The sequence below is a fragment of the Calonectris borealis genome, chromosome Z (assembly GCF_964195595.1).
Source record: "Calonectris borealis chromosome Z, bCalBor7.hap1.2, whole genome shotgun sequence".
Classification (NCBI taxonomy): domain Eukaryota; kingdom Metazoa; phylum Chordata; class Aves; order Procellariiformes; family Procellariidae; genus Calonectris; species Calonectris borealis.
Window position 1 is genome coordinate 51,180,796 of NC_134352.1, and position 26,856 is coordinate 51,207,651.

A 26,856-nucleotide genomic window follows, 5' to 3' on the forward strand; every position below is an offset into this window, starting at 1 on the left:
TCTCTGTGGTTCATGAAGTGATGGTGAGATTGGGTCGTCTCTTTTCCTTAACTTGTGTTTCATATTTTTTCATTATGTTGTAAAAATTCAGCAGACACAGGAAGGAAATTAAACTTAGCTAAACATTTCACACACAGCTCCTCTCTTTTTTTTTTCATTGAAATTGATGTGGTTTGAAAGTGAATGTATCATGTAGTATAAAATGAAAGCAAGTTAGTGTTGAGGATACCGAGGAGCCAAAATTCACTATTTTGATGGAGAATCCTGTCCCCAAATATCTCACGTCTTCTGTTACCATTTATGAAATCCACTAAACAGAAAAATAGGAACACACATAAGAATACAAGTTCAAAACGGATAAGAAGGACAATCTAGAAAATTTGCATTTCAGTAGGGTGAGATCACCACACATGAAGCGGGTAAAACTAAATCAAGACTCCCTTCTTGGGGTATTCTGATAACTTTTATGAGACTTGAGTTTGACAAGGGAAGTATGTGAGTCAGTGGCATAATCTGTGCTGTGTTTAGATGTGTACAACCCCTTTCAGTTCCTGAAATCGCACAAGTTTTGTTAGTCAAGAATTTGGCTTGGTTTTCTCAAATGAATATGAAAAGTCAGTCATGTACTAAGCAAAACAGCTTTGCATTCAGCCTGTGAAGTAAGAAGTGGCTAGCTTTAGGATTTGCAATGTATTAAATTTCAGCAGGAATTCATTGATAGATCATGCTAATAATAAAGTTAGCATAGTAAAGATTTATATGTTCTAAGAAAGAGCTGACTGTGATGACATACATAAAATATTTCTCAGACAAGAACATTAAAAAAAGGGCACATTTTGAAAATATTTCATGAACCATGTAGGATAGTCCTATTAAGCTTATTGAAAGCAAGCCATAAAATAAAAATCTGATTCAAGAACTTAAAATGCAGGCTGCATATTTAAAGATAAATTTATTATTTACATATAATTTTGAATTGTGTAAGGCACAAGACCATCTTTTTATATCACTCCATTAGTAACATTCAGAATATGTTTCAGTTATTTGTTGCACTTGGAACAAAAGAAATTCCTAGGCATATTATATCCATTAATTGCAAAGATTTAAGAGTGGTTATACACTTCAAAAAATTCAAAGGTGTGGTACAGTTTTTGTACCCATTCAGGCTTGATGTTTTTGTAAGGTTATTAACACTCCTGGTTTGCAACAGTTATTTGGAAATGCCTTGAAAGAACCAAATAATACTCTCATGTTTCTTGATCATTCTTTGAGATACTTGAGTCTTCAAAACTTCCCTGGGATATCCATCCTTATGCAGAAGTGCAATGTCTAGGAATGTGCAGAAATGAAAGCATAGGTACAGCATATAAAAGAAAGCGGATAAAAGATTTAAGTAAACATTTAAAACATTATTTTCTAATACTTCCTCAAAAAAGGTGGTTTTTTTTAAATAAAGTTAGGAAGTAAAAGTTAAATTAATATATTTTCCTTTTTTGCAAACTGTTTAATTGCCCTACAGATTTTTCCATTCAATTTGTTTTTATTTTTTGGTGATACTCCTTTTGAATATATACGTTTATTTTAGAGAGAGTCATTACCTAAGTATACAATTTCTAGCTCTTCAGATTATGGAGAGCACCTCAGAGATAACTGGGTAACTAAATTAATAGCATGGCAAAGTGAGAACTTCTTCCAGCCACTTAAATCAATTTCACTTAAAAGCTCAGGAGCATTTTGCTATTAATTGCTGTACAAGAAATAAGAAATAGCTACCTAAAGCACACAATAATAATTCCTGGACAATATTTGTCATGTATTGGTGTTCTATTTCGGACACATTATAAAATGTCTGTGTGATTTCCTTGTGTTGTGAGTCATATAATCTTTGACTAGCTAGAGAAGCTTAGAATTTCTTTGCTTTGAAAATTAAAATTAAATAATTTTTTCAGTACTATCTTCATAATGGAATTGGCATTCTAGCTATCCCATAGCTTATATAGTCTTGTGAAGTTATTATCTTTATTTTTAGTCACTTTATTAATCATTTTACTAGCATTGTATTAATAATATTAATCCTATTATAACTAGTTAGAGGTCTAAACCTCCTAACTCTAGTTATGTTCTAAAAGAAAATACAAGCTTCTGTGGAGACAAATAACATTGGCTGATCCTTTTTGTTTCCTTTAGAGGCATCTGATACGGCTCAAGACCTTTTCCAATGCAATTCTAGTTAATCAAAGGTTTGACTATATCCCCCCCGTCCTGTACATACTCCAAATTGTTGACAGTGGGCGTAGCTATTGTAAAATGGGCTTTGCAAGGGTGGGGTTGTAGTACAAACTGCTGGTTCCTAGAGGCAGCAGGTCATGTCAGGAGCAAACACAATGCTGCTTTGACTGAAGGAGGGTTTTTCATCCATGTCACAGCTGCAACCCTCCGTTGTGGAATGCATCCTGTGGCAATTCGTGTTAAGTGTTGACTAAATCCAGCTTCACCATTCCTACATCATTTGTGCCAAGGTCAGCTCTTGCATAAATATCCGTCTGCCAGACAGGTTGGAATATCTTCTGAGATCTTTGACTAAGCATTGCTATTCCTTGTAAATTAGGGTCAAGATAACCAGAAGATTCAGGAGTCCCACCTCACACATGTTTTTTCTACACAGGGCAGAGGAAAGCAAAGCAGAGTCCCGGCCCTTACTGTCAATGACCCAGTAATTCTGTTTTCCCTTCTAAAAATTAGACAGTATTGCTTTTGAATAGTCAAGCTCCACTGACCCTAGACTTTTTAAAAAAGGCCTTTTTTCATCCCCTTGAGCTACAAGCAACATCACTCATCAGATCAACCTTATACATACCTATATCTTTGTTCTTTTCCCCAAACAGCGAAGTCTTTCTGTCTTTCTTTTCCTGGATGCATACACTTGTGAAAACCACTTTTTCTTCTGTTCTTCACCAGCCACTCCCTGAGTTAGCTGTTCATCCATTTCTGTTTCTGTATTTACTTTAGACGTCCTTTCTTCTAAAGGCAAGATGTTCAGGCTACATCTTGTTGCAAGAAGGCAATAGTGAGTAAATAGGAAAAGGGACCATATTAAAAATTATGTCAGTGGTCACAAGCAATGTCATAAGCCACCTTTTGAACAGAAAGACATCTTTTCCAAATAATTTTTTAGATGGAAAAGAGAGAGAAGGGAAGAAGGTAAGTTCCTGTGAGAACTGCGCACTTGAATGGAAAGAAGTGTCCTTGTAAAGTGAATTCTTTCTGGACTCCGAGAAGGTCTGTCCTGTGAGTGAGGAGAAACGGTCTGTGGCCCCAGGGGTTAAATTCCCCTGGGATCTGCTTCCCAGCCTCATCTGTGAGTCCTGCCCCAGCAGATAATGACTTTGCCTTACAAAGAGATAGGTGTGGTTGGTCCTTGAAGCCAGCACTGAGGTACAGCTGCTCAGGGAATGATCCTGACTGTGGATGAGACATGCAGATGGGAGGAGGGAATAGTTACTTCCTCTCCGAAAAGGACAGCAATGCCAAAGTTTCATCTAAGAGTCTGTGTTGGAGAGCACATGCAGAGATGACGGACTGGAAGTTGAAGTTTAGAGCAGTTGGCTTCATTTCTGGCTCTCATCTTTAAGAGCCAAGAATTTTGGATCAAAAAACTGATGAAACAGGAGGCGTGTGGACCTTCTGCCTTCTGTAAGTCTTGTTGAGAAGCTACTGTCAGATCTTAAGGAGAAATACAGCCATCTTCTCTGTCAGCCTTAAATCCCCATTTCACCTCAGTACTGGCACTATTAAAATCTGTGTTTCTTAAGCTAGGACACAGCATTAGTAACAATATGTTACCACGTTTTCCTTTCTCTCAATATATGCAAAATAAATTAATTCTCAGTGTACCTGTTCAGAGGAACAAAGCAAGAACTTTTCACTTTGTCTTTCTGCTACTAAAGTAGGACTATTAATTGCTCAGGTTTGTCTTAAATTTTCTCACAAAGTGAGCATGTGTGTGTGTGTGTTCCACAAGATGGGAAAGGTGATTGAGCCCCATGAATAAATTTAAAAACAAAATAATATCTGCTCAGGGTGACTTATAAATAAATATGAGGCAACTATTGGTGCCAAGTGTGATCATGCCACTTGATTGCTAGTTAAATCAGTCCAGATTTAAACATGTAAACTCCTCGATTTGTATGGAGCAAGACATCTGTAGGTGGTTTATTAAAACCTGCTGATGTCTCCAGAACTAAATTTGTGCGGATATAGGCCTCTGGGTAGCTCTATTGAAAAAGCAGAGACATACTTTTTGTCTGGTTACCTGACTTCCAGCCCTGTACAGGTGTGCTTGAATAAATTAACATCAGCTACCTATGATGAGCCACTGCATACATTATCAAGGGAGGTGAAGATGTGAGAAAGCTGCTACCTGCCTCCTGTTATCACCTCCTTGACACAACAGCACCCATTTTTTCATCATCCTACTATGCTTGGAATCTTCTACAGATAACTTTTTAGAGCATTATTTTCTATAAATGCACTCAATTCTAGGAACAGATAGCTCCAAGAAATAAGATATTTCACACCTGTCTATGATAACTATTACTGTATTAGCTGTCATATACAGCTTGAATTTCCTCCAATAAGAATAAGGAAATCAGATTTTAAGACATTAGGTGTTTGATGACCCATTTGTCAAGAGACGAAAGGGCTATTTTATACATTTTTTTTAAAATATAAACATATTTACACCTATACTACTGTTTCTGGACGTGATGCAGTTCATGAAGAGACTAGCTGCATATCCAATACAATTGTATGAACCATTAGGTTTTCTCTTGCAGAGTCACTAAGATGTTGTCATTGCTAATGTTCACATAATTCTTCCTTACCCAAGAGAACCTGGATCATAAAGAAACATTTTGTGCCACCCCTAACACAGAGCTAACCTCTTCCATGAGTAGTCATGTTGAACACAGACTGCCTGTCATATTGCAAAGTCACCAATGTGAACAAGAGAAGCAGAATTAAAACTAGAATGCATAGAACTAATTTCTTCATAAGATTTTTTTTTATTATTTAAAGGAAAATAAATAAATTAAAACAAGCCCTAAAGAGACTACTTACGTGAGTAAAGATTGCAGCATCAGCTCTGGCGTGGAGCGAGGTCTTTTCCAACTACACATACCCATTTGCTTTGGGTTTCAGTTGGAGGTGGTGATTGTTTTTTAAAATGATCTGCTGCCTTCATTGTCTTGTTCTCTTTTGGTACACAAAATGGTATCACTTTGAGAGTGAGAGTAGGGTTTCCTGTACAGTGCAAGAAGTCTTATTTTTGTATGAACTTGCAAAATAAGTCAAGGACTTTTTAGTGACCTGAAAAGTTTATTTAAATAAACTGCTACACCAGGATTAAGATAGGTGGTAAACATAAGTAAAGTATTGAAAATACTAGCCAAAAGCAAAACATGCATTGAGCAACATTTTCCCCTGGTATGTGTGTGACAAATAGTGTAAACGTTTAATTTGTTTTGTCCAAGTTCCCTGCGCAGGTTCTGTGTGTTTTATGTTTGGTGAAAGAGATTATTTGGGAAGACAGGACTGGGAAGATGAATGCTTATTCATAATATCCTGGAAACAGGTTCCTAGGAAATAACTGGAAGAACCAAAACTCTTCTCCAGAGAGTGGGAGAAAATTGAGTATTTTCCACTTACCTGAGTAAAGCTGTTCCCCATATGCAGAGACGTCCCATCTTCCCTAGAGTCTTTTGGAAGTGGGGTAAACAAAACATCTACCTAAGTTAGTTCCTGCAGAGAAAGGCTCTAGCTGTTCTTTTAAACTTAACAGTGGAAGACTATAAGATTTCTGCTATAGTGGAGCAAGCTGTACTTTACAGATACAAGATAGCACCAGGGCACTACTCCCAAAAGCCTGGATGCGTGAAAATGGAACAAGACACTGCAACCCGAGAGATGTAGTTCTCTGAGGTGGCAGAGCATGGGGAAAAATAATGGAAGGGGGAGGGATCACATCTGTGGCAGGAATAGCTGTGTTTACTGCCCTTTGGAGTTACAGCTCTTGATGAAGGAGAGAGACACTAAGTAGACAGGTAAATGCCGTCATATGTACATACATGATACATTCGTCAGCTGCGCTTGTCTGTCTGAAAAGAGAAACTGTCACCTGAAGAGGCAAACTTTACATGAAATCACATGGCCTAACCAAAGATTACTTGTAGATGATGTGACTCCCATCTACAAGAAGGGCCGGAAGGAGGATCCGGGGAACTACAGGCCGGTCAGCCTGACCTCGGTGCCGGGGAAGATCATGGAGCGGTTGGTTTTGAGGGTGCTCACGAGCCATGTCCGGGACAACCAGGGGATCAGGCCCAGCCAGCACGGGTTCATGGAAGGCAGGTCCTGCTTGACCAACCTGATCTCCTTCTATGACCAGGTGACCCGCCTAGTGGATGAGGGAAAGGCAGTGGATGTGGTCTACTTGGACTTCAGTAAGGCCTTTGACACTGTCTCCCACAGCATTCTCCTAGAGAAGCTGGCGGCTCATGGCTTAGACAGGTGCACTCTTCGCTGGGTAAAAAACTGGCTGGACGGCCGAGCCCAGAGAGTTGTGGTGAACGGAGTTAAATCCAGTTGGCGGCCGGTCACGAGCGGTGTTCCCCAGGGCTCAGTTTTGGGGCCGGTCCTGTTCAATATCTTCATCAATGATCTGGACGAGGGGATCGAGTGCTCCCTCAGTAAGTTTGCAGACGACACCAAGCTGGGCGGGAGTGTTGATCTGCTGGAGGGTAGGAAGGCTCTGCAGAGGGACCTGGACAGGCTGGATCGATGGGCCGAGGCCAACTGTATGAGATTCAACAAGGCCAAGTGCCGGGTCCTGCACTTCGGCCACAACAACCCCAGGCAACGCTACAGGCTTGGGGAAGAGTGGCTGGAAAGCTGCCCAGAGGAAAAGGACCTGGGGGTACTGGTTGACAGCCGGCTGAACATGAGCCGGCAGTGTGCTCAGGTGGCCAAGAAGGCCAACGGCATCCTGGCCTGTATCAGAAATAGTGTGGCCAGCAGGAGCAGGGAGGTGATCGTGCCCCTGTACTCGGCACTGGTGAGGCCGCACCTCGAATACTGTGTTCAGTTTTGGGCCCCTCACTACAAGAAGGACATGGAGGTGCTGGAGCGCGTCCAGAGGAGGGCAACGAAGCTGGTGAAGGGCCTGGAGCACAAGTCTTATGAGGAGCGGCTGAGGGAACTGGGGTTGTTTAGCCTGGAGAAGAGGAGGCTGAGGGGAGACCTCATCGCGCTCTACAACTACCTGAAAGGAGGGTGTAGCGAGGTGGGTGTTGGTCTCTTCTCCCAAGTAACTAGCGATAGGACAAGAGGAAATGGCCTCAAGTTGTGCCAAGGGAGGTTTAGATTGAACATTAGGAAAAATTTCTTTACTGAAAGAGTGGTCAGGCCTTGGAACAGGCTGCCCAGGGAAGTGGTGGAGTCACCATCCCTGGAGGTATTTAAAAGACGTGTAGATGAGGCCCTTAGGGACATGGTGTAGTGGGCATGGTGGTGTTGGGTTGACGGTTGGACACGATGATCTTAGAGGTCTTTTCCAACCTGTATGATTCTATGATTCTATGATTCTATGATTTTCTTCTTCCCTTAACGATGATGATATTCCTCCCCCTAGACTTGAGCAGTTTCATTCATTAGAACATGAACTGAGTGAACATGTGCTAGGGCATATCCAAATTAAAGTTAAGTTCACCTGAAAGTAAGAAAACTGGTGAGGCAAGTCCTAGAAATGACTTAGGAAAAAAAAAACCTAGAAGAGGAAAAAATTACCAGGTGTAGATGACTCCAAATAGCTACAAATCTGCTTTGAAGGATAGTGTGCCAGTCCTGTGAGTATATCTAGACAGAGGTAGACCTTGTCCACAGTTGGCCTCATCCCCAAAGATACAGTCATTCCTAGGGTTTGTGAGGTCACGGGGTATTTTTTGAAGTAGAATTATGTAGCAGGCAATTAGTACAGTAAAACAAAGCTCATTTGGATTCCTGTTCCGTGGCTTTTTGACAAGACAGGTCTTGGCTAGTGGACCCAGATGGATTGGTTAAGAATACAGGGAGCCTTTTCCTGTAGCCACCGATGTCTGAGGCACTGGCCTCAAGGCGGGTTTGCAACAAACAGGCGAGACGGGAGTGTTTTTCACTGGAATATGTCTTAGTAAAAGGATGTTACTCAAAAATATTTGGCAATTTATGGGCCCTGGGGAAAAGAAAACCCAAACCCCAACCTCTCTAAATCTGGGACACCTTTTCATGGTTATACAAGTTGCTAGCGGTTAGGAAACATGACAGGGAGTGATAGCAAATTTGTAAAGTAGAACCTATAATTGCAGGAGTATTCTGTGCCATTAGAAACAGTTAAAGGGAAAGATAACCAGACTGCTGACTACTTATCTAAGGGTGATCCTGAAGGAAGAGATGCAGAGTTACCCATGAGAGTTAAATACTCGACAGTGTCAAGGAGAGACTATGTACCATATAGGCACTGCAAGTGCACTGCAAGACACTGCAGTACCCCTTTTCACTACCCCTTAATCCTGACCTGTGGTACTCACAGTCTTCTGTCCTTTGCCTCTCTTCAGGAAAGATGGCCGGCTGTGCCACGCATCATGTACCGTATTTGTGATATTATGCTGTAGGTACTACAGTAGAAACCACTCATTCACGTCCAGAGGTACACATAAAACATTCGGAATGGCACTAGAGATGATACCTCGGATGGTCTGTCGGGACCTGAGGTAACACAGGAGTATCTCAGGTAGCATACCGCTTATGGCTCTTCACGTGTTGACCTTTTAATGGCAAACACTGGATATTTCCTGACAGAAGTTTTGAGTCCACCACTACTAAAGAAAATCTAAGGCTTTTAGTAGTGCATCCTACTTCCCAGCAACATATTTTAAATGAGCAGTTTGCCTTGTTCTAAGCAAGTTTTTCTTTTTTTTTTTTTTAATTAAGAGCTCATTTCGCATTTAAGCTTGCCCTAAAAAGCATTACTTAAAAAGATCTGTCTAAGAAATAATTTAACATTTTTGCCATAAGGCACCTGCAAGCTTCGTATAAATGGACCTGGAAGAGAAATGAAAAAGTTTTAGATTTGCCAAAAATGTACACTGTCATTAAAAAAAAAAAGGATTGCAGGACTTTGTGTATAAATGTGAAGTGGTTTGTTTTGTATGGGGGAGAGCGGGGGGAGAGAAAGAAAGGATGGAATTGTAATAAGAAGATATTTTTTGCTGTCACTTTGTTTTTGCATTTTTTTGGAAGAGAAGGGGGGAAAAAAGCCCTAAGCTGTATGTCCGTGTCAAACTATATGAGTCTGAAACATAAGCTGTAAATTACAAGTTTTATAAGTTGTTATTTCCAATGTTACTGATTTTGATTCTAGTGCTTTACAAACTTTATTGCTTATTTTATTAACTAGGGAAACGTGTTGCCCGCTTCCAGTTCAATACATTTTTCCCTTTCTCTCCCTCTTCCTCCCTCTCTTTCCCTCCCTCTCTCCTTTTCTTTGTTATGCCAAAATAAAAAAGCAATTACACTTCAGCCACTTACAACTGAAAATACAAATGGGACATAGTTAATTTTGCTGCCCATAAATCTTACATTGTACTTTTGTGTTTAACGCACAAAATGTGGAAATAAAAATAGCCCAAACGTATATATGTGTGTGTGTCTGTGGATGCGCGTACTGAAAGACCTATATATAGCTCCGTTGGTAGATAAAGATCTAAAAATACAATGGATAGAAAGAGAACTTTGATTCCCACTCCGAAAAGGTAAATGAGCCCTTGTTTCAAGAACATGCACGCAGATGATATGTATATGCAAGATTGAGAATCAAGATTTCATAAGGGGAGGAGGCAGGCCCTGGCACGAAGGATAACAGATCCTCGCTGGACGTCTCTCAGGTCTGATAGCTAGATAGGGGAGCAACACTAATTCTGCAGCCTTTTTAGTCTGTTCTGTCACAGAAGGGGCACTGCTGGGTCAGTCAGCTCACTAGTAATTGTGTTTTACAGACTTCTAAAGCAATTGGCTCAGTCAGTCCCAATTCAATAAAAGTGGAAAGCGAGAGTGAGAGCACTTTTGTTCTATTTTTTACTTGAAATTATTTCATTCAGCAGTCTGTCTTTTTTATTACCAGGATTTGACATTAGCACTCCAAGCTATATTAGCATCCATTTCAGCAGTTCAGTAATGGTATTAAAAAAACACTTAACTTCAACGGTGAATGGTTGTATGACAGTACCATAAAAATCCACATTAAAAAAAAACTTATGTATTTGTCCCTGCAAATTATTTTTCACTTGTTTAACCACTTCAAAACTACACTCTCTTGACTGGTGTTTGCAAGAGCTCTAGCAGCAGGGAAGGCTTGTAAAGGAGTGAGAAGCAACTGCAGTAACAATGGCATAAAGGGAAAAATGAAGACATTTAAAGAAGAGGAAAAATGTAATAGGAACACGCAAGTACACATACATCCACAAGAAAGACCTCTCATTTTGGGTAGGTGCCTGTCATTCATCAACTGAAGTAAGATTTTAAACTCAAATCACTCAAGGTAGAATCTTTGGCATGTTCCACATTTCTGGGATTTAATTTTGAACCCAGCACTCTCCAAGCTTGGGATGGCAGCCTAACTATCTTGGCACTGCAGCACACTCATAAATGACTGCATTAGGTTCTAAATTTTGATTAAACATTCTGTAATTAATCAATGGTAGACATGAAGCAGTTGGCAAGTTCCAGAGCTGCAAAATGTTTAAGACATAAAACATTACAAAGTAATTAGAATGTGCTCCTTCAAGAGAAGGATTGCCTTCAATAAAGAGGTAAATGATAGCATCATGTTTATTGTGGACGTAGGCAGCCAGTGCAATATGATAAACTGCAGGAGATACACATATCAGTAATCATCCACATTATTAGTGTCATTAATCATAATTCTAAAAATATGACAGCAGCAGCCAACTTTTTGACCAATTTTGCCTCTGCCTGTTGGCCGTTATAACTTCACTAATAGACTGCAGAGCTCCTGTGCGTGGCAGTTTGCATTGAGAATGGAAGGTTAATTATATTTGAGCTGCTGATTCCTTCTCTCCTCGGAAAAGACTGAGCACTTTGACAATCCCAGGAGCTCACTGCTGTTAAACCAGTAAAAGTACTTTATTGAAATTTTCTTTGTTGGTCAGGAATGAGTAGATGTTTCAAATGAGATATAAGCGCCAGGCTGGGACGGCCGCTAATGTTTCTTCCAAAATAATCCTTGGACAGCAAGCTGAACTCATACTTCCCTTAGATATCTTTGCACAGTCTCTTGTGGATGGGTAAAAACTTGAGAATTTAATAACCGCTGACAATAGTATGTATGGAAGAATCTTGGAGGATTGAAATTACTGAGGAGTTGGGGCGTCAGTGAAGGGAGGTTATAGGATAATCGGCTATCAGTTGACCTGAAAGGGGTACTTATTTAGTAATGTAAAATTACTAATAGAGGAACCCTGTTGAAGTGCCACGTCGTATTTGGTTTTATAGTTCCTCTGGTATTATATAAATAAAGCCAGCATTTTTAGACAAACAAAGCAGTGGGAATGAGAATTACCATTGCTTTGTGACCAAAAGAAATGGTTTACATATTTGCCGTGGAACCTGAAATTGGACAAAACTATCCCTGGATCTGAGGTTTTACTATGAATTTGAACTTACAATGCAACCAGTAAAAAGTCTGTGAACCTTCTAAGCAAATCATGAGATAATGTGCATCAGTATCTGGGAGAAAAGAATTGGTTTCAAAGCCGAATTAGGGGGAGCTAGCTGTTCTGACTGAGTTTTATCTTTTTTGCATTTACTGAAACTTGAAACTCAGTAAAATTCATGAGTGGGATGCTGAACTGAAGGGACTCTTTGCATAAAATCTTGCAAAACTATCACATTTTACATGGCTGTTGTAACAGTAAAATAACATGAAGAATGAAAACTTCTGATTACAATACTTGGATCATGTAATATTTAGATGATTTAGGTTTGAAAAGAAATGTTAATTCATGCAGCTTGGCAACAGATTCTACCTGGGTGTTGCCTCAGTACTTCTTAAGGGGAAATATGCCTTGTGTGAAGGACCAGCAAAATACTTCAACACACAGGAGATGAGGACCGAGTGCATGACTGCTGTGCAGAGCCTTGTGTGAATCGCCTGCACACAGAAAAACTTTTCCAGAGAGCGTGTGTAGGTTGTAGAAACAGCTTATGGCAGTTGGACTGATTGTCAATGGTGCTGAGCAGCTGTAATTTCCATCAGAGGACTTTGTCATAAATGTGGTGAGCTTCTCGTGCATGTAACATTGCTACACTGAGTTAGTTCACTTAGGAAATATTCCGTCAGATAAATCTTTTTATTCTAAACTTTCTCAACCAGTCCGGATATTAGACAAGAGTGCTGGCTATTTTGTAATGAGTCTGTTTTGCTTCCAGGCAGCTAGTAAAGTGAGAGGTTGAAGTGTTGCAACACAATTTTGATCGTTTCTGAGTAACTTTGGCAAGTACGCCCATGGTTGTGCTTTTTGTTTGTAATATCTTTTGATGTTTAATGGACAACAATAGTAATATACTAAGAGTGCGACATGACCTCGATGCTTCTGAGCACACACAGCTGTTGTGAAAGTGTAATTCTGTTCACACCGTAAGGACCGTCTCACTAAACACCTCAACAGGTATGTACTGAATTATTGGGCCTTTCAAGAATCCTGAACCTGTCAGATTTTACATTAAAAAATATTTGGTAGCAAACATTGCCATCAGATATCAGTTCCACATTTAACCTGAGTATTTGCTCACACAGTCGGCTATCCTGCCTCCCTAAATGCCATCTCGGCATTAACATTTTTTATGCATTCCACGGCGATGACAAATTGTTTTCTGACTCTAACTGTGGATTAAGTATGCAAAAGGCATGTTTGCCACTGCCAACAAACCAATAATTCTCACTAACATCTTCAGAGTTACAACATTTATAAAGTTGCAAAGTGGAGTAAACAAACCATCTGTTTGGCTTTACCATATATGTCATGCTCTCTTATTAGCATATTACGATTCATTTAGTAAACAAATTTGGTGATTTCGTTCATGTCAAAGTTAGAGGGAGCTTGAAGATGATTAACATTCCTGGGACAGGCACATTAATACATTGCTTCCTCTGCAAAGTTAAATGGCTTCTCAAGAGAATCACCCCTTGTTGACAAGATGAGACTGTCAATTTTGTTTGCCTGCCACATTAGGGGCCGTAAGGGGATGGGAAGCTCTGAGAAAGAGGAGCAGTGTAGGCAGCATAATTCACTGCGAATTGAAAAAAGAAGTCTAATTCTGATAAATGGTCGACCCCAATACATCCTACCTGTTATTACAACAGACGTGCCGTATCTGTGCAGTAAATTAGTTAAACCCCTAAAGAGTTTGATGGGAGCTTATCTTCAAGTGAATAATTTGAGTGTAGAGGGAGCTGTCTTCGTGACCAGTGTGAGTGATTTGTTTCATATTGAAAGGGATTGAAATGACTGGGCTCCACATCTTTAATTTGCAAGAACTTGCTTGTCCTTTATTTCCTGCATTTAATAAGCACTGTTTTTTTACTTTTTTTAATAGGTGCTGAACTGTATTTTACCTTTTGGATTTTCTTCCTATGAAAGGTTAATATTTTTCAGATTCTATGCAATTTAAAGCCTCAAGAACTGATGTTATTACCCAAACTGTTCATGTAGAAATGCCATGGTTTCATTGGGTAGTATAGTATTTTGTCTTCACTCATTGTTCTACAGTCTAGCCCCTATCCTGTTTTTCCCCTTACATTTAGAGGCAAACTAAACGTGTTAGCGCACAGACTGAAACCTTGGCCCTGTTCAGATAAATGTGAATTTTACAATTTAGGTCAGATCAGGATTTCAAACATTTATTATCTTTGCTTAGATTTATGGAATTTTTTTTCTTTTTAATTGAGAAAAAAAAGTATCAAAGACTGCTGAGAGAGTGGCAAAATTAGAACAGTAACTGAGAAAATAATTTCTTTAACAGTTTCCATTACTAATTATATTCCAGGAACTGTTTTATTGTTGATTCTCTTAAGTAAATGGGGGAAATTATTGCTGCTTCCTTCTTGAAGAAATATCAGAAATAAGGCCATATCTTTTCTCATAAATATGTACACTGTTATATTTAGCCAGAGTCTTACTTTCTGGTTCTTTGATTTTAGCTGCATGAAACTCAGCACTTTCAGTCTGCAGAGATTCTGAGAAAGCATAAAATTCTGGGTTTACTTTCCGTTATGTTCACATATTCTGAGCCTTTCTATGAGTTTCAGGCTTAAATAAGCAGGAAAGGAACATGAAATTGAGGTAAGACCACAATACTTTGCCGTACTAGCAGATTGCATTAGTGATTAAAATAATGTGAGATTTTTAAACAAAACCATAGATCTTAATTGACAGCCTTTAAGGTGAAAAACAAAGAGAGCTTTGCTTTAATGTTTCATTATAGGTAAAACCATAGGCTGAATACTGAGCTGAAGATAGGTGTGGAAAAAGTCTCATGGGAGGAATAATGGAAGTTTCATTGTTTATGATATTTTAAACCAGATTGACAGAGCTTAGTTTAAAACTAAGTATAGCAGGAGGATAGCTTGTATGGGGCCTGTACAACCTAAGCAGTTACTTCCATATTCAACTTTAATAAGAGGTTTGCCAATCTGTATGTAAACCACCAGACAAATGTGTCCTGGCCTTCGATTTTGTAATAGAACCTTCTTCAAATGGCTGAAGATTGTGTGATTTCAGGTTTCGTAACCAAATATTAGCTTCTGTCTTCTTTAAAAAACAATAAATCTATTATTACTTGGAAATAACAGAATTTAATAGAAAATAATTTAATGTTGACTTTTAATGCATTAAGTCTCCAAATACAATTTTATTGTATTACTTAACGCTGGCATCGCTTATTGTGTCTTAAAGCAAAGCTGCCCAAAGACTGATGGCTCCCTGCTATGACCTGTCTGTGATTTCTTTGCAGCATTAGAATGATAGGGCTGGGTGGTATAACTTTGGCAAATCATGTATTTGCCAGAAAATGCATTTTCAGAACACTTGATTCAAGAGATTGGGTTATTGTTTTATTTGGAAACATAGGAAGAAAGGATGTGGCGGGATACAACTGGAAATGTTGAAATTATCCATTTCAGAATTTTAATGAACAATAGAGTGCGCTTTGAAGTTTGAGTGAGATTTTCACCAGGGAACTTTGTCACTTACAGTCTGCCACGGAGGAGCAAGGGGCCAATAGCTAGGACATTTAACTGGGACATCGGTTGGCTTGGCCTTTCTGTCTGACTGCATCAGCGACTGGAAAATGGGTTTTCCTCAGTCACTGACTGCCCACCCTAACAATTATGCTGCTGTTTCATTCTCACTCTTTTTTTCTCTCACTCCCTTAATAGTTAAGTGTAGTCATATTTTTCTCTTGCTAAAAAATTAAGAAAAACAATGCTTTATGTTTCATTTTCAACAGCCTGCCCTGCCCCGAACTGTGAATAACACATTCAACCCAATTTTTCATGCAGTTTATTTTGTGCTCTGTATAATACTTGAATTTAAATAAACAGAGTACTCTTTATCATCCAAATTCCCTAACTCTGCTGTGCGCATCAGAGATGACATTTGTCCTAGTGCCGATAGGACTGCAGCCACAGGTGCATCCAAAGTTGGCCTTGAGTCATGCATAGAATTCATGCCAATTTCTATGCCAGGACAAATTCTACTCTCTGATAAATTCCTTACTCACTTAAAAAAAAAATAAAAAGACTGACTAGATAAAAATAAACTAAAATAAAGCGGCCATTACATTTTTCTTTCCAACAAATGGATAGTAAATTAACAAAATCAGATTCATTGACAAGTGTAGAAAGAAACTGCTGAAGAGAACCCAGTCTGGATTTATGAGCTGTGTAAATGGCATGTACGTTTAATTGACCGTATTTCCTAGGCGTATAATCCCCTTTTTTTCTGTTGATACATAGTGCATCTCTCACTAGAGGAGCTTGCTAGTAATAGGTGGGGGGGAACTGACAATGAATTCTAATTATGGAAGAATACTTCCATGAACTTCACAAGGGAAGGAAAATACTACCACGAGTGGGATCATGCCCACAGTCAGATTGCTGCTGTAGTTTGTGTAGCACTCTGCATTGCTCTGCTACCGAAACTCCTGTCTGGAAGAGCAGTGGTTAATTCGGAGGTGAGATAACCTTGCCACTTTGCCACAACCACAGATTTTACGTGTATCATCATTATCATTATCATCCTTACAGCAGCATTGATCCATTCTTAAGATCATTGAATTCAGAAGGCTGAATTCACTATGGTGAGGACTTTCCACATACTTTTGCCCACCATATATCTAATTCATTAATAGTAACTTGAAAGAAGAATGTTAATTATGTGGAAAAATCAGGTATTCTGGGCCTCCTAAAATAAACCAGACTGCCAAAACTTCCTTGCCACAACAAGCTACATCTCAAAACGTCTTGGAAAAATACTCTCCTCATTTTTGAGGATACATGACATGTAGTACAGAGCTGAACAGATGTTTGGACATTCTTTGGCACACATAGTATTTTAAATTCTCAGAACTAACCCTCCTCACCATCCCTTGTTGCTTAGGATAGGGTAGATCTGGTAACTGGAGCTGAGTGAGATACGCCTTTAGTTAAGCTCTTTTGACCTCATATTTCTGCCTGGAAGACTCCATTCACCAGTTGTCCTTACGCAACATGTCCACTGCCAGGATCAAATGTCATTTTGGTAGTTGATGTACAAATAAGCAGTCTAAGGAGTCCAGAGTAATTCAAAGGGTTTTATTAGGTCAAATATTTTATGTTTTCTATACCTCTGCCATTCATTTAGGTTCTTCAAGCTTTTTTTCCCTGCAGATACAGCAGCAGCTGCAGTGCAAAGGACATCAGAGATGGCCTTAAATTAGCTAGCTCAGGTATGAGGAATAATGGAGCCATGGCAAGCTGAAGCTCAGCTGGCTTTGGCGTATCTTGCTTCGTGATTTTCCACCTGTTTGATGGCAGTGTTCATGCACTGGCATAAATCTCTCTGCCCAAGCTGTGCCTCAGCTTACTCAGGGAACATGGACCTGGGAGCAGTATTCAGAGGAGGAAGGGGTAGCGGCATTGAAAATCACATCAGGGAACAGAACAGCTGAAGCAAGAAATTGCAGGTGCCGTGGGGAGGAGCAGATGAACAGATGGCAAGGTGGCTAGCAATGGCTGAGGGCTAGCAGAGGATTTGCTAGGATTTGGGAGGTGACAAAGCAGGGGAGAAAGAGTTGGATTAGCATGGAACACTTCAATGTGGTATGGAGAAGGGGGTCTGGGAACTACTGGAGCAATTTAAGATGGCTGAATGCGTACATTTTCCAAGAAAAAAAGCAAGGAAGATCAGCATTGGATGAGAGGAGCAAAGAAATAGTTAAGATTACCAAGATAAAAGATAGTATGGGCTTGGCCAATATTTGTAATGCTACTTTTTTCTTCTCATGGCTTTCTGACTGCAGTTTGCAGCTACTAGGTCAGAGTACAGGTTGTCGGCTGCATACTCTTCTGCCTTTCCAGCTGAATCATAGTCTTCATAGCTTCATTTCTGCCCCTAAACTCGATCCTATTCTATTTGGCAATTGCCAGTGCTTGCCTTTTCCCAGAACATCTCTCTTTTTAAACTTCTCGGTCTGTACTGCTTCTCTTTCTAGTCTGCCTTTAGCCATACTCTTCTTTCTTAATTCCATTTTTTTGCTTATGGATCCATTATTTGTAGCCGTCTTTACATACATGGGCATATTCCTCCTGCACAGAACTCCCTTCTCATCTTTTCCCAAAGAAACCTTGGGAATGCTGCTGTCAGCCCTGAGAAACACCTTCTTTATGCAGGGCACTGTTCAAGCAGCACCCTGCATGGGGTACTCAGTCTGCACTTCACGGTGCGATGCTACATTTAGTTGTGTAGCAGACGGGAAAGGGGTGCAGGGTCAGGCTCCGAGCACTCTCGACCGGTGTGTCTATGAAAACATACTTTTCCTTCCCTCCTATCCCTATGATTGTTCAGCTACTGGAAATGTGTGTTTCTCGTACTTTCAGCACATAGTATTCTTAATTCTGACAAGGTTTTAGCCTCCGTGACTTTGGTTTTGTCGTAAGATTTCAAAACTTCAATGTCCAAATAAATGAACTTTTCTCACAATTCATTCCTCTCATCTCTACCAGGCTGTTTTTGCATATGATATTTAGGGACAGTATTAAACACAAGTGAAATAGATTAAGAAATGAATGTAAAAGAATCAATTCTTTTGAACTGTGGTTGCATAATGGAAATCGACTGCTATGAATGAACCTATGTTCAGAAGTTATGAACAGCAGAGCTAATGCACTGCCATGAGTTCATCTTTATTATTGCATTACACCTGAATCAATTGATAAAGTAGCTTTTTTTAAGGCTAGGAATGGCACTTAATTGAATAAAAGTCAATGTAATTATATTAGGAGAATCCAACAGTACTGCTGACAGCGGAAAAGGGACACTACTGAGCAGAGTGCCAGAACTGGTCCGCACATTTCTGCACATCGTTTGCCTGACAGATATTATGGGCTGGTACATACTTTAACTAGATTACTGATTGCCACTGCTGTAAGTGAGAATTGAATAAGGGAGGCATCTCTTCTTATCAGAGCATCAGCAGGGTTTGCATCCTTACACTGGTCTGTCTCAGAATGGCCTCTGTCCATCTGGGGCTCAGTGGCCCCTCTTTAATGTGGTAATTTATTCTTATCTCTTCATTCAGTGAATGCTGAAGTTATTTTCACTGCATGCCTGGCTGCTGTTTTTCTCAGCAGCAAACTAAGGAAATAGTAAGCACAAATGCGTGGAAACAACAGTTACAGTTATCCTGACTAGTTTCTTACACAGCAGCAAATTCCCATACCAGGGGAGCGAGGAGGGGAGAGAGGGGGAGAAATCATAAGAAGTGAACACACGAGCACTTCATGAGTAGTTCGCAGTTAGCATTATGATGATAAGCACAAATGTGCTTTTATGGTCATGTAATAACACTGGTCAGTGTGGACAGGCCTTCACAGTAAGCGTTTCCTGCACTGCACTTAGCAACTTTACGTGGAGCTGCACGCCATCTGACACCAGGAAGGCAAGGGACTGTCAGGACTACTGTTTATCATTCATGTGTGTGCACACTGCATGCATCTGTTCAGAACTCATTTGTGGATGATAATGGGGATGCTGTGAATATGCTTTGATTAATTTGCTTTATGTTTTTCATATTGTGTGGTTGAGTCAGTATCCATCAGGACAACAGTATAAGTGAGATTACAGCTGACAAAAAACAGTTTCACAGTCAAGACTTTTTAAAAAGTCTGTATTTTATTGGTTTCAGATATTATTTTCTTTTGTCGTTTTTTTTTTTTAAACCAGATATGTCTGGATTGGAATGTGAATTTGTTCTCTCTCTCTCTCCTCCCCCTCCCCCTTTCTTTCTCTTTTCTCCTCTCTTCTCTCTCTCTCTCTCTCTTTGTGATCTCAATTTAGCAAAAGATTAGAAAGCTGATCTTATCACAAGGTAAGCTCAGCCTTCCTGAGTGCAGTGTGGGGATATGCATAATTACACTTCTGCGCCTCAAAAAAGCAATGGTGCTATACTTGCTTGTGTGAAAGGAGTATTTCCCATGTGGGAGAAAAACAAGGAATACTCTCCACTTTTTTTTGCCCTTGCCCATACCTCTCAACTGTCTCTCATTAGGAGAGAAATGCTCCGTTCTAGACCCACCCCCTTCCTGGAATAATTGCATCCCAAGCAGACACAATTCAATTAAACTGCAGTTCAGTATCAGTTTTATGTCAAAGAACAGTTACCTGCATTTGCAGGTGAGTGGGACGGATCGCTTCTGTTGCTGTTTTCTTTATATATTCCCATAAGTTATGTGCAACAGAATTGCAAAGTAAGTGATAGAAAATTACAGAAATAAACTCCACATCAATTTAATCTTCCTACATTTGCATTTTCCTTATTTATCTGCATTGTATTGCTGTACCATGTTTGGGACTTTAGCTGGTTGAGAGGTATGTTTCAAAGGGTTTCTTAAAACAAAAGCTTCCAATAATAGCAATATTGCTAATAGCTATTGTTCCCCTTCTCCCTTTTTTTTTACTGTAGGACCAGAATGTCTGTAAAATATTTGATCATTGTTATGTCTTCCCGTGCCAATTTTATACCTAGTGCTTTTTTGCAAATTAAAGTATTCCTATGTTAAAACTCTCTCTTTCTCTCTCTCTCTTCCCCTCCCCCCCTTCTTTCTTTTCCTTCCTACATTTGGGCTCTGATCTGCAATTTATAATGGGCAGACAGACTGGTGAGTCTGCATGTTGTAAATTGCGGGTTTGGGTCCTTAGCTTGCAAAGAATGTTACGCAGTAGAACTTCGCTAATTCTTTTTTTACTGACTTGAAAATCCAGTCACCCTCCAATGAAACTGAATAAATATTTGTCGTTTCCTCAGCAATAGTGCACATTCTGAATACTGACCCCTAAAGTTTTCTAATACTGAAAACTTTATACTGATTTCTTATTATTAAGCACTTTGACAAAACGAGCATGTTCTGTGGTCAGAGGTCCTTGATGTCTGTCATGTTTGTTTGGTGCATTGTTACTTCAGAAAATGCAGTTTTTCAAAGAGGGTTTCCTGACACTGCTGCAAATCAGTGAGGTTCTACTGCAATGGATGAATAAAGCCAATGTCAAAAGTGGAGAGTAGAATGCAGTATTTAAAATAATAGGCTGTTTTACAGAGTTACTAACCCAAAGGCTTACATTGTTTGCAAATTTAGAGCTTTATTTCTTGAGAACAAAGGCCCAGATCCTGTAAAACACTTCAGAATATTTTAACTTGCGGCTCTTGGGATCTGGTCCAAAGACCACTGACGTCAGTGACAGCTTTTCCAGTGTCTCTTGAGCACCCACAGTGACTTCAGCACATACCTAAACCAAAGCCCGTGCTTAAGTGTTTTGATTGATTTGGGGCAAAATTCTCATTGCCATTAATAGGATTTTTTTACTGGAAATTACACTGCTTGGGTCAGTCAGTACTGCATCAGACACAGTTCTGGGAAGAGTACAGCGAGGAGTGGCAGTGCCCTCCCAGAAGGATGGAACCAGTGGCTTTGGCTAAGATTTTCAGAAACTTACATGTAGATTTCAGAGACTTGTTCTCCTAAACCCTTCAAGTCTTCTCCATCTTGGTTTGGCCTGATTCTGAATGCCTTTATACCAGAATTAAATTATCAGAATCGGGACCTCTGACTCTGTATCATTCAGTTACCTTTATTTTTTTGTCCTCCTATACTTCATTTACACAGTTATGTGAGTACATATACATATAAAAAATATATTGATATGCATGTATATATAAATATATAAGGATATGGATCTAGAGATAAGACATAGATACAAACACAGACAGATATTCCATATATTAATAATATTTTCTCTTGAAGCAAGGCTTTTAGGAGGCCCAGCAGGGATTCAGGAACCAAGAAGAGCATTTTGCATTTTCTGCTAATGCAATTTATTATTTTGTAAATATCAAATAAAAGGGCTGTAGCTGCTGCTGGGGACTAATGTTGAGGAACGGTAGCTGAAAAGAAATACAATAGGGGGAGGGTTAATTTGCTTGTTTTGGTTTGGTTTTATGTTGGAATTTGTTCACTTATAACAAGACTGAATTTTCCAAGAAACATGAACAGGGGATATTATTATGATAAATTATGGATAAATCAGAATTTGGATTTGGTGCTTGGTGACTGTATGTTTAATCAAAAATACTGTACATTTTTCCTTTTCTCCCTTCCCTCTTCCTTTCCCAGACACAGTGCTAACATAAACCTGCACCGTAAACTGTTGACCAAAGAACTGGATGACATGGGCCTGGACACCTCACAGCCTTCTCTTAGTAAGGACCTCCGAGATGAATTTTTGGTGAAGATATATGGCGCTCAGCATCAGATGGGGCTCGACATAAGGGAAGACACCTCCTCGCCTGCTGGTACTGAGGATTCCCATATGAATGGGTACAGCAGGGGCATGTCGGAAGACTATATGGTCTTAGACCTGAGCACCACCTCCAGCATCCAGTCCAGCAGCAGTATCCATTCCTCAAGAGAATCTGATGCAGGAAGCGATGAGGGCATTCTCCTGGACGACGTCGATGGGGCAAGTGACAGCGGGGAATCTGCCCACAAAGCAGATGCCCCTGCCTTAGCTGTAGGGATGGGCACCGATGTCCCAGGATCCCTCATGTTCAACAGTGTTTCGGTGAGCAACGGTGGGATAATGTGTAACATTTGCCACAAAATGTACAGCAACAAGGGAACCCTCAGAGTGCACTATAAAACAGTGCACTTGCGAGAGATGCACAAATGCAAAGTCCCTGGGTGCAACATGATGTTCTCCTCTGTCCGTAGCCGAAACCGGCACAGTCAGAACCCCAATCTGCATAAAAACATTCCCTTCACTTCAGTAGATTAGTTCAAGGATGGACACAGCATAATGCCAGCTCTCAGAGAGGGCCCACCACATCTGAACTGCCATATACAGTCTCCCTTTATATATATATATATATATATATATATAAAAAATATACATATATATATAATCTTCTTCTTTTCTTTTTTAACAAAAGAAAGAAACACCAGGTGCTTTTTCCCCTTTCTTGGTTGTTGGGTTTTTTTTTTTTCCTTTTTTTTGGGATAGAAACAAAAAGGTGAGATCTTTAATTTGGGGGGGAGAGACCCTTCATGAAAAAAGGAAACAAAAACAAAAAACAAAACCACAGAAAACTTGCAGTTATCCCTAGTTCTGTTAGAATGTTCTTGGTCATCTCCAAAGAGATAATTTGTTCTACCCATGACTTTTGCCTGAAAAAAAAGAACAAAAAACAAAAAAAATTGCAAACAAACAAAAAGAGAAAAAAAACAATCTACTTAGTTGTCTTTGTGTCTTCTAAGCATTGGGGATAACGTTCTACTAAGCATGGCTGTTACACTTGTATATATATATTGAGCCTTGACAGGCCTATGATGTAAAACAATTGTATTGATGGTGGTTTAACTCTTTTTTTTTTGCTTAATTTTTACAGTTACATTCAGCTGTTAGATAAGCAGGAAAAATAGTTTGCTGGCTAGTTCTACTCATTTATGTTAGCTTTAATGCACATTTTTAAAAGAACCACGGTCTTGTTTTAACTACCTGCTAGATATAAGTAATACAGAGGTGCTGGCATGCTTTACAGTACCCGATCTGATACAGTTTTTTTGTCTTGTACTATTACATAAATCCAGTCATGCACTTTTTCGTACACTACAAGGGGATGTGTAATAATATCCATGCTTTTTTTTCTTAAACTATTGCCATATTTTCAGTAAGTGTCTTTAAAAAAATACACTTAGATAAAAGTGGTCTGGTCAGTATGAGGGCATGAATGCCAAACAAAGAGTATTAGTGTTTAGTGTTAATACAAAAGTGCCAACTTTGCACACGTTTTGAAAAAAGAAAATGTAGTTATTCACCATAGCCACAGTTGTAGTTTTTGGACTACAGAAAAAAATACTGGGGAGGGAAAAGGGGTAAAATGAAATACAGAATCCTTGGTGCTTTTTTCAAGTGCCAATTATTACTAGAAACAATAGTGCATCCTTATTCCTTATGTACTACATTACATAAAAGAAAAAAAAACCAGAATTGTGTCATGTGAATCAGTGGAAACTTTTTTTTTGTCAAACATGCATAATATTTGGGGATATAAATGCTGATACTACTTGTCACAGAACAAAGATGAATATAATTTTGTGTGCTTCTTACTATGGCCTGGATTTTTTGTGGTGTTTTAAAAAAAAAAAAGGAACAGGGAAATAATGTTAACTATGTTGTTCTGTAAAGTTGTCTTTTTTGCAATGGAAAGTGCTGTAGTATGATTAAGGCATGTTTTATAGAAGCAATCAAAAGAAATTAATGGCAGAAGCACTTAGAAGCTCTGAAAACATATGCTGGACTTTTTATTGGGTAACTTTCCCTTTGGATAAAATTAGAGGCCAGAAAAAAGGGATCTCTAGTTGTGTTAATGTTTTGTGTTTCACCCACATGGTTTGTCAGAAAATAATGAAAGTCCAAGAAAGATAGCGAGCAAGAAAGCGAGCATGAACAGGAGAGGAAGAAGGAGCAAGCAGTTGAGAAAGGCAGAGAGGAGAGGCTGTCCTCTGAATCTTTTTTGTTTCCAGTGTTTACACATGTTGCTTGAGCTGGTAAACCACACTGGCAGCCTGAGTTACCACAACATACTGACTGAGTGATGGTATTTACTTAAGTTCAGTCTACAGCCAAAACCATTAGGGTGTGTGTTGTAGACTCTTTTCTTTACAAAAACAATAACAGTAACAAAAGCAAAAACAAACAAACAAACAAACGAAAACCCAAGGGATATTTCAGCGTACAATAAAATATTCCTTCAGTGAGAATGTGTTCCTTTTCTGTATTTACTGACCCAGAACATTATTCTTCTTAGCGAAGAGTCAGAAATGCTCCATTGTTTCAGCTTGTCGTTGTTTTGATTTGCTATGCATTTTTATTATTCTTACCTTTATGTCCACTTGAGTACTTAACTCCTGTTACATTTTTTAGAGGAAACTCTTAATATGGATTTCCTCTTTTGTAGTACTCCTTATGCATTTCAGTATTCTTGTTTCCAAAAGTAGGAATCAATAGCTAATAAATCAGTATTTCCAGTTGCAGAAAATAAAAGAAAAAATCTTTCTAAATGAATTCTCACTATGTTCCTATGGGTTACAAGCCTCTGATCATTTTCAAATTCTGTACACTGATGAAGCCTTGAAAACATTTGTGGATCCCACAGTAACTGTAAGGAAAACTTACCTTCTGGTTTAACAAAAAGAATCTTTATAGCAAAAAGCTAAGCAGTTTCACTGACTTTTTTTCTTTCTTTTTTTTTTTTTTTTATTTTTCCTCAAAGCCTCAACTACTTTGCTGTGTTAAATTGAGTGGAGAGATCTGCTTCTCTTTGTTTTATGTTGTGCAAGCTCAGTGTGTTTGTGAGAAAGGGAAATTAGAACAGTAAAGGTGCATTCTTCTAAAACACATGGAATTTTGTAGTGTTATCTGTACTGCACTCCTGTCCCTCCTCCCAGGCTATTAGGAACAAGCAAGATGGAAAGTCTAAAAAACAAAACAACAAAAATTGAATGATATCTACAGAAAGAAAACCCCTCTGTTTTGTAGTATGTACGGTATAAATAAATATAATTTTTAATGAAAAACACATTTGAGGTATATAAATAATTCCTCACTGAATGAATCACTGTTCTGCATTCTCATTTCACTCTGTTTCTGTTAGAGGTCAAATGGTTTTGGTAAACTTGTTTGGAAACTTAAACATCATCAGTAGATAAATTCAGCAGATGAATTACATAGAAGAAAAATCTGTTTATTACACAAAATTAAACAGGGCATTCTCAAAAGTAAAGAAGCAGGTACAAACCTCCAAAAGCTGTTAGAAACTTTGCAATCCTACTTTTATGGCATCCTAAACTTCATTCAGATTTTGCTTAAGCCGTGTAGGAGATATCATCTCCGTCCTGTGGACAGAATATTACTCACTGTTATTTCTAGGCGAATCAAGTGGTTTCTTCAGTGCTAGTGATACTAATGTCAGAACAGTCTTTGTTTTAGAAGGGCACATACACTTACATGGAATTGAATGGCATTTCCCTCCTTCCTACTTACCATGCATCTCTGTAAGAATCTGTATTTAGCAGAATTGTTCCTGTGGTGGAATTTGAATCACCTGAAGTTATCTGAAAAATCCTTAAAAAGGCTGTGTGGTAGAAGTTTGGTTTTACTGACAGAAAGTAGCATTTCTGGGTGATCTCAGCAACCCAGGACTGCAATAAGCGTAACGACCGAATATCTCATGTGTCCAGCATAGGGCATGGCTGTAGTGGTGTGATGACAAGATAAGTGGTGTGCAGTTGCTTAGGCCATCACAAACCTGTGGCTATCCCTTCAGTTTCCAAACCTGTCAGTCTAAACCTTTTTTCAAGAATTAGACCAACTTTGAGGAAGAGACTCTTCATTTTACATGGAGTTTGTTCCGTCTTGTTTGGTTCTTTTAGTTATTGTGGTAACTCTTTCCACATTGTTTCACTGTTTTGTTTATTCAAGGTAGTTGTATTTTTCTGTAAATATCAAAAAGGTTTTGCCTACTTTTAGGAAATAACTCTTCATACTGAACCTCTTCTCGACACAGAACTACTTGTCTGGAGGTTGTTAAGCATTTTTCTTTGTTTTGGGGCGTGTGTCAGGAAAGCATGTGATACTGGTTAATCACTAGGCATCTTCGGAAAACCTGTATGAAACAATTTGGAAGGAAAACAGCACTGCCAAAGCACAAGAACAGGAACCAGGAACTGAGTTTTAATACCACTGTTGGCCCCTTCTCACTGTTTAGTTCTGGACAGATCACACCACTTACCCGTTTGTGTTTCAATCTGTTAAAACATGGCTAATACTAATACGAACTTCCCCATAAGGGTGCTCTTGTGAGGACTAATTAGCTGGTGTTAGTAAAGAGCTAATTTAAGTCATAAATATTTTTGCACACCTTACAATATTTAGT

The 26,856-nt window shown here is 39.1% G+C and overlaps 1 protein-coding gene across 2 annotated transcripts in view; it reads left to right on the forward strand.

Moving 5' to 3' along the window:
- The window catches only part of BNC2 (basonuclin zinc finger protein 2), a 244,169-nt gene extending 218,850 nt beyond the window's left edge, over nt 1-25,319 (forward strand). For both annotated transcript variants that reach the window (XM_075136751.1, XM_075136750.1), the window contains exon 6: nt 22,037-25,319. In XM_075136751.1, the coding sequence (XP_074992852.1) occupies nt 22,037-22,697 (661 nt within the window). In that variant the 3' untranslated portion in view covers nt 22,698-25,319. The remainder of the gene's footprint in view (nt 1-22,036) is intronic.
- Nucleotides 25,320-26,856: the final 1,537 nt, after the last annotated feature.